The sequence below is a fragment of the Culex pipiens genome, chromosome 3 (genome assembly GCF_016801865.2).
Source record: "Culex pipiens pallens isolate TS chromosome 3, TS_CPP_V2, whole genome shotgun sequence".
NCBI lineage: Eukaryota > Metazoa > Arthropoda > Insecta > Diptera > Culicidae > Culex > Culex pipiens.
The window spans coordinates 115,582,174-115,599,187 of NC_068939.1; the positions used below are offsets into that span (position 1 = coordinate 115,582,174).

The following is a 17,014-nucleotide window of genomic DNA, read 5'->3' on the forward strand; positions in this document are numbered from 1 at the left end:
CGAAAGCAAAAGTAGTGCACTATCAACGTTGCATCGGTAAACAACTAGCCGATCGATCCGCAGTGAATCAAGTGGCGAACAAAAGCAAATCTTACATAAGTGGGCACCGAGCTCTAATTAGTACGGGCTGTGGTGAGCTGCTGGATAATTGATACGACCTCCTCGGATGAATTATATTACTTGCACGCGGTCGGCCTGCTGCAGGCATTTCAGCGGCACGGCAGCGGTGTCCCAGACCGCAGCCCGGGTCGTCATCGCCGGTGCCGGCCTGTTGGGCAACTCGGTGGCCTACCATCTGACGCAGAATGGCTGGAACAACGTGATTATGCTGGATCAACGCACCATCGGCAGCGGGACGTCGGATTTTGGCAGTGGAACCATCGGACTGTTCAAACCCAGCCCCGAGCGGAACATAATCCTGGAAAGCGTCAAATTGTACGAACGACTGCAACGAGCCGGACACAACGTGGGCCTTAAGCGCTGTGGCAGCGTGAACCTAGCCCAAACGCACGACCGCGTTGTCGCGCTCAAGCGGAGAATCGCGTACAACATGCCCGCCGGGCTGTACTGCGAGCTGATTGACGCGGAAACGGTCCGCAACTTGCATCCGCTGCTAAACGTTGACGACATCCAGAGAGCGGTGTACGTGCCGAAAGATTGCATCGCCGATCCGGCACTAGTGCTAGACGTTCTAGCCAAACTCTCCAAACAGGCGGGCGTCAAGTACTTTGAAAATTGCCGCGTCGAGTTCGTCAACACCAAAGGCGGTCGCGTCGAAAGCCTCGAAACGGACATCGGCACTATCAAGTGTGAATACTTCATAAACTGCACCGGAATGTGGTCCCGCGAGCTTGGCCTACGCTGCAAACGACCCGTGCGCATCCCAGCCTACCCGGCGCAACATTTCTTCGCCGTCACAGCAGGTCTCAACCTCCCCGAAGGGAAACTACTGCCCTGTGTCCGCGACTACGACTCGAACATGTACGCGAGACAACTCGGCAGCGAGATGATGGTCGGTTGGTTCGAGAAAGCCGCCAAACCCGCCTTCGAAAACATCAAAGATATCCCGAAAAACTGGAAGGAACACATCGAGGACAGCGCGCCCAACCATTGGGAACCACTGTGGGACAAGGCGGTGGACCGGATCCCACTGCTTCAAAATTCCGGCGCACCAACAATCACCAACAGTCCGGATAACTTCACCCCGGACGGGCGCTGGATCTTCGGCGAAACTGCCGAGGTGAAAAATTACTACGTGGCATGCGGCATGAACGGAAACCCGCTGCAAGGTTCCGGCGGAGTCGGCAAAGCACTGGCCGAGTGGATCGTGAACGGAACGCCGACCATCGAGATGCTGCCGTTCAACATTCAGCGCTTCCTGGATCTGCACAACAACCGGCAGTATCTGCAGCACCGCATTCGCGAAGTCGTCGGCCGGCAGTACGCGATTCTCTATCCGAACCAGAGCGAGTACAAATTTGCCCGCCAGTTGCGATGCTCGCCGCTGTACAGCGAGCTGGAAACGCGCGGTGCGGTGTTCGGAACGAAGATGGCCTACGAGCGGGCGCTGTACTTTGATTCGGATTACGAGCGTAAGTAAAGCTGTGCATACGCGGTGTCCTTCGTCCCCGCTAGCATCGTAAGTTGCAGATTCTAGCTCTCAGCGATGATGAAGGTCAGTTCGCATCGCAATCCACCAAATCGAAATGGCATTCGATTTGCAATATATTCAGCAATTTTATATTTTTGAACATTGACAAAATAGTTTGACTATCGAAACAATTCAACTAAATTGGAACTGCAAAAAATAACATCGAAAATGCTTCCCTAACACGGACGTAAGCTTCAAGTACCTAGAATGCAAAACATTTGAACTAACGAACCTAAACTATTTTAACATAATAACATTACATGTAATTACGGGTGTTTTATCCACTTTTACTATAGAGAACGCCGTAGAGACCTTTCTTTTCAAACTGATACGGTAGGGGGAATCTGTGTCCAGAACTATTGGATTTGCCTCACAGTATACGTTGCGTGAAGGTAGATGTACGGTTTGTCTTGTTCATGTTTGAGAGATTCGGTAACAATGGCACAGTTGTCATTGGTGGTAATTCAGGAAGGAGCTCTGCGTTTTAACTTTCAATAAACAACATCTGCTAGCCTGTCGTCTTTTGAGTCATCAGAGTCATCCGATATGCCAAAGGGAAAATCTGGCGGAGATTCGTCGTCGCTCAAACTATCCCGCTATCAAAACCATCGTATTTCGAGTCGAACATAGAATGCTCCATCTCGAATGCTGCGACTGGTGTTGCCTTTACGATACCTAACATTACTACCAATCGAGAACTTTGACCCGATGGATAATACTGGACATTGATCCATGTCTTCAATTGAGCTTTAGGCGACGACAGTAGACGAGGATCGTGCGTATGTGCTTCAGTGGACGCTGTGATGGTCACGTCGTTTTTAGGTGACGGCGGCTCGTGACACTTTGTTTAATCGATTTGTTCACGTTGTGGCCTTTTTTTGCTCCTTAAACCTCCGTGGCGTCGTTATCGGAATTATTATTATCGGAAGGTCAAAAATGACAGCAAACAAAAATCGCGTCCGACCACAGGCGCAGATTGCTTCGATCCAAATCCAAGTAACGATCATAAATATATTTGTTATTATAAATGGTAGCTTTTTCGAATTTTAACTCACATCAATGACGAAATCTGAATTCTCCAAATCTATTTCTTCGAAGAAACAGTAGAACACACCAGATTCAGAGCTGAGCAGTTCTCCCAGATTTCGGTCATTCGATTTTTTTTTTGTATTTTATAATCCGACTGAAACTTTTTTGGTGCCCTCGATATGCCCAAAGAAGCCATTTTGCATTATTAGTTTGTCCATATAATTTTCCATACAAATTTGGCAGCTGGCCATACAAAAATGATGTATGAAAATTCAAAAATCTGTATCTTTTAAATGAATTTTTTGATCGATTTGGTGTCTTGGGCAAAGTTATAGGTATGGATACGGACTAAATTTATAGGCATGGATACGGACTAAATTTTGGTGATTTTTTATTTAACTTTTTGTCACTAAAACTTGATTTGCAAAAAAAAAAAACACAATTTTATTTTTTTTTATTTTTGATATGTTTTAGAGGATATCAAATGCCAACTTTTCAGAAATTTCCAGGTTGTGCAAAAAATCTTTGAGCGAGTTATGAATTTTTGAATCAATACTAATTTAAAAAAAAAATCGAAAATTGGTCGCAAAAATTTTTCAACTTCGTTTTTCGATGTAAAATCAAATTTGCAATCAAAAAGTACATTAGTTTAATTTTGATAAAGTGCACCGTTTTCAAGTTAAATCCATTTTTAGGTGACTTTTTTGAAAATAGTCGCAGTTTTTCATTTTTTAAAATTAGTGCACATGTTTGCCACTTTCGAAAAAAATATTTTTGAAAAGCTGAGAAAATTCTCTATATTTTGCTTTTTTGAACTTTGTTGATACGACCCTTAGTTGCTGAGATATTGCCATGCAAAGGTTTAAAAACAGGAAAATTGATGTTTTCTAAGTCTCACCCAAACAACACGCCATTTTCTAATGTCGATATCTCAGCAACTAATGGTCCGATTTTCAATGTTAACATATAAAACATTCTTGAAATTTTTCGATCTTTTCGAAAAAAATATTTTCAAAAATTTTAAACCGAGACTAACATTTTAAAAGGGCTTAATATTGAATGTTTGAAAATAATTTTTTTCGAAAAGATCGGAAAATTTCACGAATGTTTCATATTTTAACATTGAAAATCGGACAATTAGTTGCTGAGATATCGTCATTAAAAAATGGTGGGTTGTTTGGGTGAGACTTAGAAAACATCAATTTTCCTGTTTTTAAACCTTTGCATGGCAATCAGCAACTAAGGGTCGTATCAACAAAGTTCAAAAAAGCAAAATATAGAGAATTTTCTCAGCTTTTCAAAAATATTTTTTTCAAAAGTAGGCAAACATGTGCACTAATTTTTAAAAATGAAAAACTGCGACTATTTTCAAAAAAGTCACCTAAAAATGGATTTAACTTGAAAACGGTGCACTTTATCAAAATTATACTAATGTACTTTTTGATTGCAAATTTGATTTTACATCGAAAAATGAACTTGAAAAATTTTTGCGACCAATTTTTTGATTTTTTGAAAAAATAAGTATTGATTCAAAAATTCAAAACTCGCTCAAAGATTTTTTGCACAACCTGGAAATTTCTGAAAAGTTTGCATTTGATGTCCTCTAAAACATATAAAAAAAAAATAGTGTTTTTTTGCAAATCAAGTTTTAGTCTAATCTAATCTAATCTAATCTAACACAAACGCAGCCAGTCCGATGAAAGCATGCTGGAAAGTCTTGTGATTAGATTACGCCCCAAGCACTTTTCTTGTCAATATTAATAATTGTAATACATCCGAGAACACCCGAAAATGTAATACAAAAATTAAAGCGGCCAGCCCTACTGCGTTGTGTTTACCGCAGAGAGGATTCTGTGAATGGATCACATTTCACAGAATCTACAGGGGAGGAAGGATGCGTGGACATACCGTACCAAACGCTCCGAATCAGTTAGGTGTGGTGTGTTAGTGTAAATTTGGCAGATAATTATATTTTTAGGGGGGAAGAGGAATTGGGCAAAATGGGAATTAAGGAATGGGAAAGTGAGGAAGGGGTAGGAGGGCTATTTATTTTATGATATAATAATATAGGGGAATATAATCATTTAGCAAATAATGATGGAAAGCTCTCACCAAGAATCAGCAAATCTTCAAATCTTCAAAAGACACAGCCAGATTGTGTCCCAATCGGCAGCTCCTAAGTTTTTATCCTTATCAACGGCCGCATCAAATCAGCCAAGATCTCCTCGTCATCTGCGCGATTGAGGCTCTATCCAAGGTCAGCGACGTCTTCCCGAACATGCAGCGAAGCAGCACCATCTTCTGGTTCTGGCAAATCCACAAAAGGAATCGAAACCCGGATATCTCCACCCTTTTCACTACCACTCACAAGATCCTCTAGAACTAGCCGATAAGACTTTGACGGAAATCCTCAGAAGACGAAAAAAAACGCGGAGCGAAACATCAAACCAACCGGCCGCGATCATAGCTTGCTTCGATCTTCTTTTTGCAAATCAAGTTTTAGTGACAAAAAGTGAAATTAAAAATCACCACAATTATTTTACCGTGTATCATTTTTTTTCAGTGTAGTCCATATCCATACCTACAACTTTGCCGAAATCACCAAATTGATCAAAAAATTCCTTCAAAAGATATAGATTTTTGTAATTTCACATATTATTTTTGAATGGACAGCTGCCAAATTTGTATGGAAAATTATATGGACAAACTAATGATGCAAAATGGCTTCTTTTGGCATACCGAAGGCACCAAAAAAGTTTCAGTCGGATAAAAAAAATACAAAAATTAAAATTTAAGAAACAAGACCGATTTCGTAGAGAATTGCTCAGCTTGAATCGCAAGGCGACGGCAGCAGACGAAGATCGTGCCTTCAAAAACTCGAGTCGAGGCAGGCTTCCGGTTTCAGCTTAAAAGCTAATAATTTTGTAATTTTTCCAGGTGGTTCCCCCCTCCCAACGATGCCGCCCGGCAGCTTCTACAAGCCAAAGTTCTTCAAGCACATGCAGAAGGAGTACTACGCGTGTGCCCACCACGTTGGCATCATCGATATCTCCTCCTTCTCGAAGATTGAAATTAAACCAGGCGTCCGGAGCGGCGACAGCGACCGGAACAGCGTACTGGAATACCTGCAGAAGATGTGCGCCAACGATGTGGACATCGAGATCGGGCACATCGTCCACACGGGAATGTTGAACGAGCGGGGTGGCTACGAGAACGATTGCATGTTGATCCGACAGAGCCGGGATCATTACTTTATGATTTCGCCGTCGTCGCAGCAGACGCGGATTTATGACTGGATGTCGCGAAATCTGTTTGCGGACGCCAGTGTCAAGTTGAACGACGTTACGTCCATGTACACCGTAATCAACGTGGTCGGGCCGAAGGCGACGCAGCTAATGAACGAGCTGTCCAACTCGAACTTGAAGCTGCAGCCGTTTATCTACAAGAAGCTGAACGTGGGATATGCTAGCGATGTGATGATCATGACCTTTACCCACACCGGGATGCCTGGATATTGTTTGTACGTTCCGTCGGAGTACGCGCTGCACGTTTACAATCGGTTGATGACCATCGGGCGGGATTACGGCGCACGGGATGTGGGCACGCTGACGCAGCGGTACCTGCGAATCGACAAGTTCATCCCGTTCTGGGGCGACGAGCTGACGAGTCTGACGACGCCGTTCGAGGCCGGAGTGGTGTATTCGGTACGACTGGATGTGAGTACTGTGTGCGTGTTGTCTGTGTTTTGAGCCCCGTCATTTACAGATTTCACAATTGAAGAAAAAAGCAAGCTTTATCGGGCGTGCCGCCCTTGAGCAGCAGAAGCAGCAGGGGCTCACCAAGCGGTTGGTTCTATTCCACCTGGAGGACATTGACGTCGACAAGGACGTGTGGCCATGGGGCGGTGAACCACTTTATCGCAACGGGGAATACTGCGGAACGGTGACCTCGGCGGGGTGAGTTTTGTAAACCAGGGTTGACGACAAGTTCAGACTGAACTTTGTTTTTTCTTTGAGGTACGGATTCGCGTCGGAAAAGCTAGTCTGCCTGGGGTACATCAACCGGTCAACGCGGGACACGTCCAAGATCATAACCAACGAGTACATCATGGACAAGAGTGCCGTGTACCACATTGACATTGCCGGGCGGTTGTTCCGTCTCACACAGCACATCCATCCGAAGGCGGCCCTCGGCCAGGCCCTGGCCGAGCGTGAGGCTAGCAAAACATATCGACCCACCGTGGTCAAGTTCAAGAAGCAATTCGAAACCTAAGCGTCTCAACAGTCCATGCCATTCTAGTAGATTTAGTAACGCGATGTGATACCCTTCCTCAGCTAGTCAGTAAATGTTTTATCTCACAGGAAGTTCGGATCTCTAAGCAAAGGCAAAAAAGAACAATCCTTAATCTTCTAACCCCAAGTTGCATTGTACATTACCAAACGTCTACACCTTTGCCGGCACGTAATTGCCCCGAATCTTGTCCAGCTTGTACAGCTTCTCGACGTCCACCGACGGATACTTTTCGGCCAGCGCCACCCGGTCCATGCCGGGGAACCGTTTCAGCAGATGCATCACCTCGTTGCGCTCGCGGTTGCGCTGCTTCCGCTTCACGTTGTACAGCTTCTCGCGGTACATCCGCAGGAACTTGTGCACGGCCGAACCGCGGTAGTGGAACTGGTGCGTTTCCTTCCACTTGCGGTTGGCGTACTTTGGAATCACGTGCTCGAACATCCGGTAGTAGAACTTGAGCCCGAGCTGGTTCGTGACCAGCTTGGCGGGTCGTTCGCCGGTTTCGCCCGTCTCAAGCTCGAAGTAGGCGCGGTTTCGTTCCCGCACGACGTCCTCCAGGTTGGTCATCGATTCGTTCACCTTGTCCAACCGCTCCGGGCTGGGGAACAGCTCCATCTTCTCGTTGCACTCGTGCTCCATCGTCAGCAGCATGTTCCGTTCCTTGAGCAGCACGAACCACAGCTTGTGCAGGTCCGCGTTCGATTTGATGCGCAGTTCGTCCTTGTTCCAGGCGCGCCCATGCTTGACCTCGTTTTCGCCCAGGTTTTTCTTGTCCTCGAAGAACTCGGCCAGATCGTACCGGCGCGATGAAAGCGAGAAACACTGTGCCGGAACAGCTGGCCGGTGTTGGAGGACCCTTGAACGCAAGCGAACGCGTGATGTAATCAAAACAAGTTGGGTGCGATCTTGTGAAACACCAGGAAAACTCACCTACTGCTGGAGGTTGTGAGCAGATTTGAAGCAATGGCCACGGGGAATCTTCCGGCTTGTTTGGAAACTTGGAAAAGCCGCTGTAAAACGTTCATTTTGCGTAGAAAACTTTTGATTTTATTTTCAAAACATCGACGAGGATCGCCGCGCACGATTTCAAGCAAACTCGCTCGAAACGTCAAATCGAATCATAGGTCCTGTACGTTTACGGAAAGTTACCTATTTTTAAAAAGTTGTTTCTTTGCCGTGTACGAAAAACTTGCCCAGTGCCGCTCAACGTGTTTCTGTCAAAATAAAATTGCCTGTCGTTCGCGTTTTTCCAAGCCGCCATCACGGTTAGTGTAAAATTTGCGATTAAATTAGAAGATTTCCACGGCAAATCCGTGGTTTTGTGCAGTTAAAAAGTGACCAATCGATGCCGCAACCTTCAGTCGTTATCTAGCCAATAGATATTGAAACCGAAAGTTGCTCGTTCCGGAAGTGTGTAGTTCACTGCAGAAGCGGCGATGAGTGAGCTGGAAAAGGCCATCGACCAGAAGCTGGCGGACGCCCGGAAGGCGAGTGAGGGGGCCGAATCCGAATCCCAGAAGGTCGTGGAGGTTAAGATCAAGAAAGAGCCCGGCATGGAGGGCGATGGCGACACGAAGAAGGTAGAGGAAGGTGGGAAGGGCAAGGAAGATCCGAAGAGTAAGAAGGAGGAACCACCGAGGAAGGTTGCCTCCGGAAGTGCGTCGAGCAAGAAGGATGAGCCTAAAAAGGGCGCTGATGAGAAGAAGGATGGTCAGTCGAGCAGATCCGGTGGGGACAGGAAGGACGACTCGAGAAAGGTGTCTTCTTCTGGCGATAGCCGGAGGACTTCCGGTAGCGATAGAAGGGACGATCACCGTAGAGGAAACGATCGGAGAGATGATTCTAGCAGAAGTTATCGGTCCAGAAAGGAGGACGATGACAGGAGAAGGGGAACGTCTAACCGAGACAGAGACGAGCCGAGCAGAAACGGGACGAAATCGTCCCGTGGGGAAGACGGCAAGAAGGACTCGAAACCTAATGAAAAGAAGGATTCAAAACCGGAAGAGAAGAAGGATGAGATAAAAGACAAGCCTAAGGACGATAAGAGCAAGGACTCGGATAAGGTGGACGCTCAGTCAGAGGACAAGAAGGACCCGGAACAACCAGAGGGAACTCCGACGGAAGGGGCGGCAGCTAAGCCGAAGAAAAAGAAAAACAAGAGGCCCAAAGTGACCATCAACGATGGTGTAGAGTGGGACATTACGCGAGACTTTGGAACCAGCACTGATGATATTGGCGCGGTAGCAGTCAAACAAGAACCGCCCGAAGAGTGGCAAGTTCTGTCCGAGGACCACGAAAACGACAAAGAACCTTCCGTAGAAAAGGAAACCCGAACTTCTCCCGAAAAAGAAAAACGAAATTCTCAAGAAACGGAAAAGCAAACGTCCAAAGACAAGGACAAACCAAGCTCCAAAGACAAGGAAAAGCGGAGTCGCGATCGGTCGCCTACTCCCCCGTGGTCAACCCGGCACAAAAGCGTCCGCGGACGGGGCAACAACCGCTACCAGTCGGATCGCCGGTCACCACCGAGGAGACGGTCCCGCTCGCGGGAGGTGTCCAGGCGCAGGAGTCGCTCGCCAGTGCGAAACCGATCGCGATCGCCCCGCTACCGGCGCAGTCCTTCGACCTATGCGCGCAGCTATCGGGCACCCTCCCGGAGGTACAGCCCTCCGCGACGATCTCGCAGTCCGGCCCGGCGTCGGTCACGCAGTCGCTCCAGGATCTCGTCGGACCGCGGGGCCAATCCGAAGGCTCTGTTGGCGAAGAAAAGCTTCCTGGACGATTTGGCCGTCAAGTTTGCGCAAGAGGGCAAGGAGTTCCCCGAGTTGGAGCAGTATCGGTGCGAAATTAACAGTCAGTTTGGCTCCGGCAGCTCGTACATGCCACGCTCGCTCGAGCACGTTCCGGGTTGTGGTGTGGGTGCGTACGCGCCACCGCCGCCTCCGGGGATGGGAATGTCAATGGGGTTGGGCGGTGGTAGCATGTACGACATGCCGTACTCGATGGGAGCCCCCGAGTACGTGGAGAGTCCACCCTTGGTGGGTTATCCCATTGCTTCGCCCGCTCCGGCCAAACCGAGTCCGCCCATGATTACTCCGCTGGAGGACATTATGGCCACTATGAAGGGGATCAGCGGGCCGAGTTCTTCGATCGAAACCATCATGCCGGTAAGTGTACGATGATTTTGAGGTGGTGTGCAAACACTGGCGATGAGGCTCGCGATAAGCGTTGAAACCTTGTTAACGTGAATTGACTTTCTCAGGAAAATCAAGTTGCAGTTTCGGACCTGTTGATCAGCCAGACATCAAATCTTGGTAAGTTTATTTTTGGGGACGTTAATTTCGAAATTTATGTGCAAAAGGCTAAGTTTGTTGTAGTTTTTCCGACAGTTTCGCTTTTCCTAAATCCGTCAGCCCGGTAATCTACAAGAGTTGCAATGTTCAATGGTCGGTGTTAAGCAGATTTTGATATCCGGGCAAATTCTGCGTCAAACGATGCGTTCGACGCAGAATCGTGTTGTTGTATGATTCGGATGTAAAATTTAATGCGATTCGTGCGGGAGTACCTTATACTGATTCCGAGAAAGAATAAATTTGTGAACATTCAGTGTTTGATATTTCAAGAAAAGTGTCCACGTGATTTATGGATGGTCCCATGACATACTGAATGTTTAGAATTGATTCCCATGTAGTTGCGAGATTCAAATTCAATTCAATGAGACTGGCTAAGAAATTATGAGAAAGTATAGTCTGTGTCAGAATACGTTTATTCTAGACTGGAAGAGCTCCTTACGGTACAATTCCGAGGTTGTTGAGCCCGCTGCAACAAAGTAACTAACACCAGAACGATCTACGATCTATATTAAGAATTCTTGACCCCTCGGGCACATTACTACGGATCAAATCACTCCTAACTAGAGTGTAAACCTCCTGACGGCTGACGTGCTTGCGTCCCACAGCACCAATTCAAAGATGCGTGTTCTAATCCCACCTGATTCAAGTCTTTTTGCCTATCTTACTAAAGAAAGGTATAGGTTTTGCTTTATGGCTGGACATTATTTCCATCTTCGTTAATATTACAATTCATCTTGAATTTTCTGCGGAAAAATCGCTTTATGTTGATGTTGTACTATGTTCAATTCGAAAGTCAAAATTGCAATGGGAGCGATTGGGATTCAATCCCTCGACAAACAAAATTTTCGGACAGTTTGTCTGATTTGTTTTTTGTTTTTGCCTGAATTTGTTTGCGTCAGCCTGCATACATTTCAAGCAAAACTATGTAAATGGGTCAATGTCGATGTATAAACAAGGAGTTTATTCTGCTCACGTCATTTCTTTTTTTTACATCAGGAACGAGCAGGATAGACTCTTTGTTCACACTTCGACATTGGTCTAATAGCATTGTTTTGCTAGATTTGGCTTTGTTTGCGAATTTTCCGCAAACAAGTTTGTGGGTTTGGCAAACTGTCAAACACAAAAAAGAGCGAGTTTGTTTGTTTGTTTGCCATAGTCTAATAGCTCCTTAAGTGAGGAGGGCAAAACATAAAAAAACACCGCTGGGCGTTTTTTAAGACGATCTACGTCAAGCATCAAACTGTCTGTTCTTTGTCGTTTTAGGGCATTTGCGTTGACCAAATGTCATCTCAATAAAATGTTGGGCTGGGAAATGTATACCTAATTCCCCTAAAACAGACTTTCAAAACGCTCAGATTTGATTAAATACTTATTCTTAAATATTTGTGCTATCTTGTCGCACGTCGCTTTTAGACGTCCCGAGAAAAACGCGTTTTAATGTTTGACCTTGAATAAACAAACAATAGAGCACGAAATGTTAACAATATGTTACCAATAAACCACTAAAATTTGTTGTTAACAAACACGTTTTGTTTGGTTGACCATTCTGCTCATTGTCCTGGAGTGTGGTTGAATTTGGTTGCCAGAGTCCCGATTTATAATTGCAAATGTTTACGGCAGTCGGGCATGTACGTGTGTCAAACGCGTTCTGACCTGAAATCCCTTTGGCCAGTTGTCGCACTTACAGCAATTTTTAGGATTTGTCAAGATAGCACGACACAATTGATACTTCTTTTATATGAAGAGGATTGAAAACGAATTTTGGGGATCTGTGAAGGTCAAAAGATGAGGCATTGAGAGCTGCACAAAATGGCGTTCTCAACTCAATTTGGCCCAAAATTAGCACGACAACGACAGTTTGTGAAACAATCCCGAGAAAGATCCACAGAATTTACGAATGCTTTGTACTTAACTTTCATTACCACGTCATGTGGCCCCACTAAAACCAAACGAACAGAGCTACTAGTAACGCATTCTTCTTCATATATCACCAGGATCACAGCCGGAACCCGCGCTGGAGAAAGGTTTCGTTTGGCGAGGTGACGGTGAGTCGCTCCCCCACGCGCTCTTTCCATTGTTCGCCCGTTCTAATGTTCTGTTCAATTGTTCCCCCGCACCCATTCTAGTGAAAACTCGTGTTTCCCAGGCGATCGAACTGCTGGATGACATGGAACTTGCGATCCAGAGGTCTGGCAAGTTCATGTACCGCTCGCAGACCTACTACGAGAACAACATCGACGAGAATCGGTCCCCGATGTTGCAGGGCCCGAACAATCCGAGGTACGCGTTCAACGCTCCACCGGGCGAAAGCAACGATCCGTTCGGTAACATCCCGAAAAACATCAAACCGGTCATCAAGACGCTTTGCCTGGACGAGGGCAGGATCTCCGAGCACATCTTTTTGCGCACCCGGAAGCAACAGCTGGCGGCAACGCTTAAGAAAAAGAAGCAAGAAATGGACGAGCGCAAGAAGCGTGCGATGGCGTCCAACGTGCCAAAGGCTCAGCTGCAGAAGACCACCCAAACCGATCCGACCGTCTGTACGGAGTGTCTGATTCGAAAGCTCAAATTCCGAGCGACTGCCGAAACGCAAACCGCGCCCATTTTGACTACCGATTCGGTCGTCCAAACGAACCCGATGCCGGTGCAGACGGTCAGCGAGTTTGGATCGATAACCGAACTCACCCCGAACCAGGTTCGCGCCGTTAGCGAACTGATCCGGTACATAAAGCTAACTGCCACCACTGGATCCGTCGAAGAAATGCGCAACTCGATGCTCACCAACCAGATGTACTCCGTCAACGGCGATCTACGCAACGCCTATCAGTACTTTGACGCCATGGTCGAGCACAAAAACAACCGGATCGTCCCAGCCCCACCGCCGGCGGCACCCCAGCAAATCCTGGAGGCCATCGACGAACCCCCGATTGAGGACATCATCTACGAAGACGACAACGACGGAACCAACGAGGAAAACTGGGACGATGACGTGGACGACGAGTACGAAAAATATCACAAAACCTTCGGTGGAGACTCCGAGCACGCGGCTGCCGGCGGCGGAAGGGGACAGATGTTTGGCCAACCTCCCAGCAGCGCTCTCACCCAGTACCAGGACCCGAAGAGCAGTTTCCAGAACAACCCGTTGGCGCCGTACAGCTATACCGGGACAATGCAGCATGCCGGAGGTGGACTCCGTGGACGGGGCGGCGGCCCTGCAGCTGCCGGGCGGGGAAAGTTCATCCAGCCACGGGGTGGCCGAGGACGAGGAGGCGGCAAGAAGAACGCACGCGGTGGCAAACCCAAACCGGCCAACTGGAAATAGATTTAAATATGGTACTAAAATGTAACTCTTGCTTTGTCCTTAGACTTGTTTCTCCATTTTATTCACCTTTCCTAGTGAAGAGCAAAAATAAAGAAGCAAATGTACAACTTTTTCTCTCTGTTTCCTTAAATATGAACCACCAGCGGTAGCATGCAGTGCACTGAGGAATGGACACGCAGGACGATGCACGCAAAACAACCCTCTTGGACTGACTTGGAAACGCCCTTTGCCGCAGATGGATGGTTCCTTCAACGTTGGACACACGGAGTTCAAATCTACTGCAAATGCTTGTAAGGACAACTTTGATTGTATGAATTTCTGTTAATAAAACACAAATTAAAAGCCGTGAAAAATTTGTTAAAAAACAACTCAAGAATTGCAGCTCGATTTTAAGATGCAATACTGTGGCATAATGTAGAACCGTAGATTTAAGAATAAAATAAATTAGTGAATGTAAACGTTCGTTTCCATTGATGACGCATGTCCCTCAAGTGAGCAGACAACAGGACCAGAATATTATCAGCGGAGCACGTGCTGTGGATTGAAAGGACGACTTCAAAGGAAATCGATGCCTTGGCGGATGCAGTTCTAGAAGAAATTTGTTTGGCACTACTGCAGCAGCTGGTTCTTCCGGAAATGGCTCGCCGAAATAAGTTTAGTTTCTAGAAAAACGTGAAAACAGTACTGTTAAAATGGTGTAAAACCCACCCAACTTTTTTTTTTCGAATTTATGTATGCATTTTTGTAACATTTCAGTACAATCGAAACCCACAATAAAAAAAACTCGCAATATCCGAAAAACTAAAAAGATAATGTATAATTACCGAAAAAGCTGTTTTGTACCTACTGAAAAATAATAATAATAAAAATTCAGCTGATCAGTAGAAACGGCCACAAAGACAATATTTGCAAAGTTACATAAAACAAGTAAAATTCATAATAAAAATAAAATATGAGGAGTTTTTTTTAATATATTAATAAAAATAAAAAAATGTAAAAAAAATATTAGGATGTAAAAATGGGCGAATTTTACATTTCAGAACATTTTCCAGCACAGCAATTTTTCGGTTCCTTATGGGGTCCTAAACAACTCCCTAAAGTTTGAGAACGGTTGGTTCAGTCTTCACTTTGCGCAAAACGATACAATTTTCCATATAAATTTGTTTGAAAAAAGTTAGTTTTTTGAATTTTGATTTGTAAAATATCCACAAAACCGGATTCACATTCGGATGCTCTGAAAGGTGCTCTACAACTTTTCCCGAAGAGAGTATGGTGCTAACTTGCTCCTGAAAGAAGATACAGCGTTCTCAAAACTCGTCTAAAACGTGATTTTCGAGCTAAAAACACGTTTTAGACGAGTTTTGAACACACTGTATCTTTTTGTAAAAGCAAGTTAGCAGAGTATTGGGAAACTTTTAGAGCACATTCCAAAGCAACCGAATATGAATCCGGTTTTAATATAGCATGAAACGTGGATTTTTGAAATATCAAAATCCAAAAAAATGGTTTTCCCCATACTAATTCCCATTCAAAATTGAATCGCTTTGCGCAAAGTGAGGACTTAACCAATCGTTCCCAAACTAAAGGGAGTTGTTTAGGACCCCAAAAGGAACTGAAAAGTTGCTGTGTTCACTAAATTTGGACAACTTTATTATTATTATTATTTTTTTTTTTTCAATACAATCATATTACACCCTAATGATCTATCAGGTGTCCTACTGAGAATTTTGGCTCGAGATATATTAAGGATGTTACAGAATTTATAACACAGAGGCTGAAAACTTCAACTTTTTCTTCACTCTCTTCTGGCAGCACTTGCTGCTACGGCAGACAGGGTTCAGGGAAGGCGTCGCGACGCTCATGTAACCAACAAGATGATGTTTGCCAGAATAACTTGAAGAAACGTTGAAGTTTTCAGCGGTGGTGTTTCTGTAACATTTTTAACATTTGACGAATCTTTTTGCATTCTTCGGCAAAGTTGTTCCCTGGAACACGAACTATGAGCTCATAAGGTTTTTGAAAAATGTAAAAACAAACGTGAAGGGGCTCAAAACAGGCAAAAACCAAACCGCACTTTTATTCAAACTTGTGATTACACGTTTCAAAGAATATTATAAATACGTTCCTGTATCTTATAAACGAAAGAGTTGAAAAAGTTCGTTCTATTGTGCATAATTCTGACTGACTGTGATTGAATTGATTTTAATTGTTGGAATATGTCTGATTGACTAGTTGAGAAAGCTAGCGTACCTACTTGTTTAGATTTTATGTGAGATAGTTAATTGGTTTAACATAAAACGAGGTAATGCTTAATCAATACCTTTGCCATATTACGTGTATCTGAATTATATGGACTTTGCATTTACTGTACACTAAATAAATAAATCTCATTAAATCATCGCTCAACAAAGTGACTCTTATCTATCTTTTATATCACCATTCCCGTAATTGTGCTGTAATCGTTTGGAACAGAACAAAAAGCAATAAGGCAAAATCCCAATATTATTTTTGACTAACAATTTTATTCGAACCTCTGGCGCTAATTGCTCCCACTAACCGTCCGATCCCCGGTTCCATCGCCCGTATCCATCGCTCTCAAAATCCGCTCCAGCTCAAACAGATGCTCGTCCTCCTCGCCCGGGTACAGCTGCCGCATGGCCTCGGCCAGCTTGTACACGTACTCCGGGTTCTTCCCACTCTCGCCGGCCGCGCCCAGGATTTGCTCCGCAATCACCTCCAGACTGTCGCTCTGGCCGGCAAACGACGGATTGTCCACGGTGGCCACGTACAGCAGAATGTTCTTCGGGTCGTTGGTTTGCGCGTCGCTCGGCGGATACGGATAGAACAGCACCCGGTGCCGGTCGTAGCCGTTCTTCTCGCGGTGGTCCAGGTGGCACAGCACGCGCTGGGTGTCCTCGCGGCCGATGCGGTACCCCATGCCCCACACCTTGGCGTCCGGGTCTTTGGACTGGATTAGGGTGACTACGCGACCGGGCTGAATGGGACGGTTGATTAGAGGGTGGACGGTTGTGCGACGGAGATTGTACGAACCTTGTCGTGTGTCCCCCGGTGGTCGATGCTGTTCTGGTAGAAACGTCGACAGAATCCCTTCACGAACCCGGTTCGTTGCTCCTCGAAGGGAAAGTCGGCCTTCCAAACCAGCGATCCATAGCCGAAAATCCAGGTTTCTTCCTCGTTTTTACTATCACAGACGTTTAGCGCGTTACTACTCATGTTTACAAGACAATTTTTGCTAATACTGTTCAATAATTTAAATTTTCTAAGCGACACGGCAAATTTAGCTGCTATCATTGATGTCGAGAATAAAAATCAAACCCGTACGCGAAACATATGATTGCTTTGATGGTG

The 17,014-nt window shown here is 45.5% G+C and overlaps 4 protein-coding genes across 6 annotated transcripts; 2 read left to right on the top strand and 2 right to left on the bottom strand.

The window, feature by feature from the left end:
• The first annotated feature begins 131 nt into the window (after positions 1-131).
• Positions 132-7,059, top strand: LOC120419334 (pyruvate dehydrogenase phosphatase regulatory subunit, mitochondrial-like). 2 transcript variants are annotated; one of them, XM_039582006.2, is made up of 4 exons: positions 132-1,592; positions 5,618-6,396; positions 6,461-6,636; positions 6,697-7,059. In XM_039582006.2, exons 1-4 carry the CDS (start codon positions 167-169, stop codon positions 6,950-6,952), a joined length of 2,637 nt encoding a protein of 878 aa, XP_039437940.1. In that variant the 5' UTR covers positions 132-166; the 3' UTR covers positions 6,953-7,059. The 2 variants fall into 2 exon arrangements, with proteins under 2 accessions (XP_039437940.1, XP_039437939.1); XM_039582005.2 differs by having other exon boundaries at positions 5,618-6,384; positions 6,446-6,636.
• Positions 7,060-7,080: 21 nt separating this feature from the next.
• LOC120419337 (39S ribosomal protein L47, mitochondrial) lies at positions 7,081-8,097 on the bottom strand. The gene is made up of 2 exons (XM_039582008.2): positions 7,901-8,097; positions 7,081-7,826 (listed from the first exon to the last, which is right to left on the bottom strand). The coding sequence occupies exons 1-2, from the start codon at positions 7,993-7,995 to the stop codon at positions 7,124-7,126; spliced, it is 798 nt and encodes a 265-aa protein (XP_039437942.2). The 5' UTR covers positions 7,996-8,097; the 3' UTR covers positions 7,081-7,123.
• A 93-nt stretch (positions 8,098-8,190) lies between these two features.
• On the top strand, positions 8,191-14,365 carry LOC128093596 (uncharacterized). Of its 2 annotated transcripts, none has more exons than XM_052711016.1 (5): positions 8,191-10,137; positions 10,233-10,284; positions 12,318-12,368; positions 12,450-13,666; positions 13,789-14,365. In XM_052711016.1, the coding sequence occupies exons 1-4, from the start codon at positions 8,407-8,409 to the stop codon at positions 13,643-13,645; spliced, it is 3,030 nt and encodes a 1,009-aa protein (XP_052566976.1). In that variant the 5' UTR covers positions 8,191-8,406; the 3' UTR covers positions 13,646-13,666; positions 13,789-14,365. The 2 variants fall into 2 exon arrangements, with proteins under 2 accessions (XP_052566976.1, XP_052566975.1); XM_052711015.1 differs by having other exon boundaries at positions 12,450-13,656.
• Positions 14,366-16,130: 1,765 nt separating this feature from the next.
• LOC120419355 (putative glutathione-specific gamma-glutamylcyclotransferase 2) lies at positions 16,131-16,995 on the bottom strand. Its single transcript, XM_039582025.2, has 2 exons — positions 16,697-16,995; positions 16,131-16,640 (listed from the first exon to the last, which is right to left on the bottom strand). Exons 1-2 carry the CDS (start codon positions 16,955-16,957, stop codon positions 16,185-16,187), a joined length of 717 nt encoding a protein of 238 aa, XP_039437959.1. The 5' UTR covers positions 16,958-16,995; the 3' UTR covers positions 16,131-16,184.
• Between the last annotated feature and the right edge of the window lie 19 nt (positions 16,996-17,014).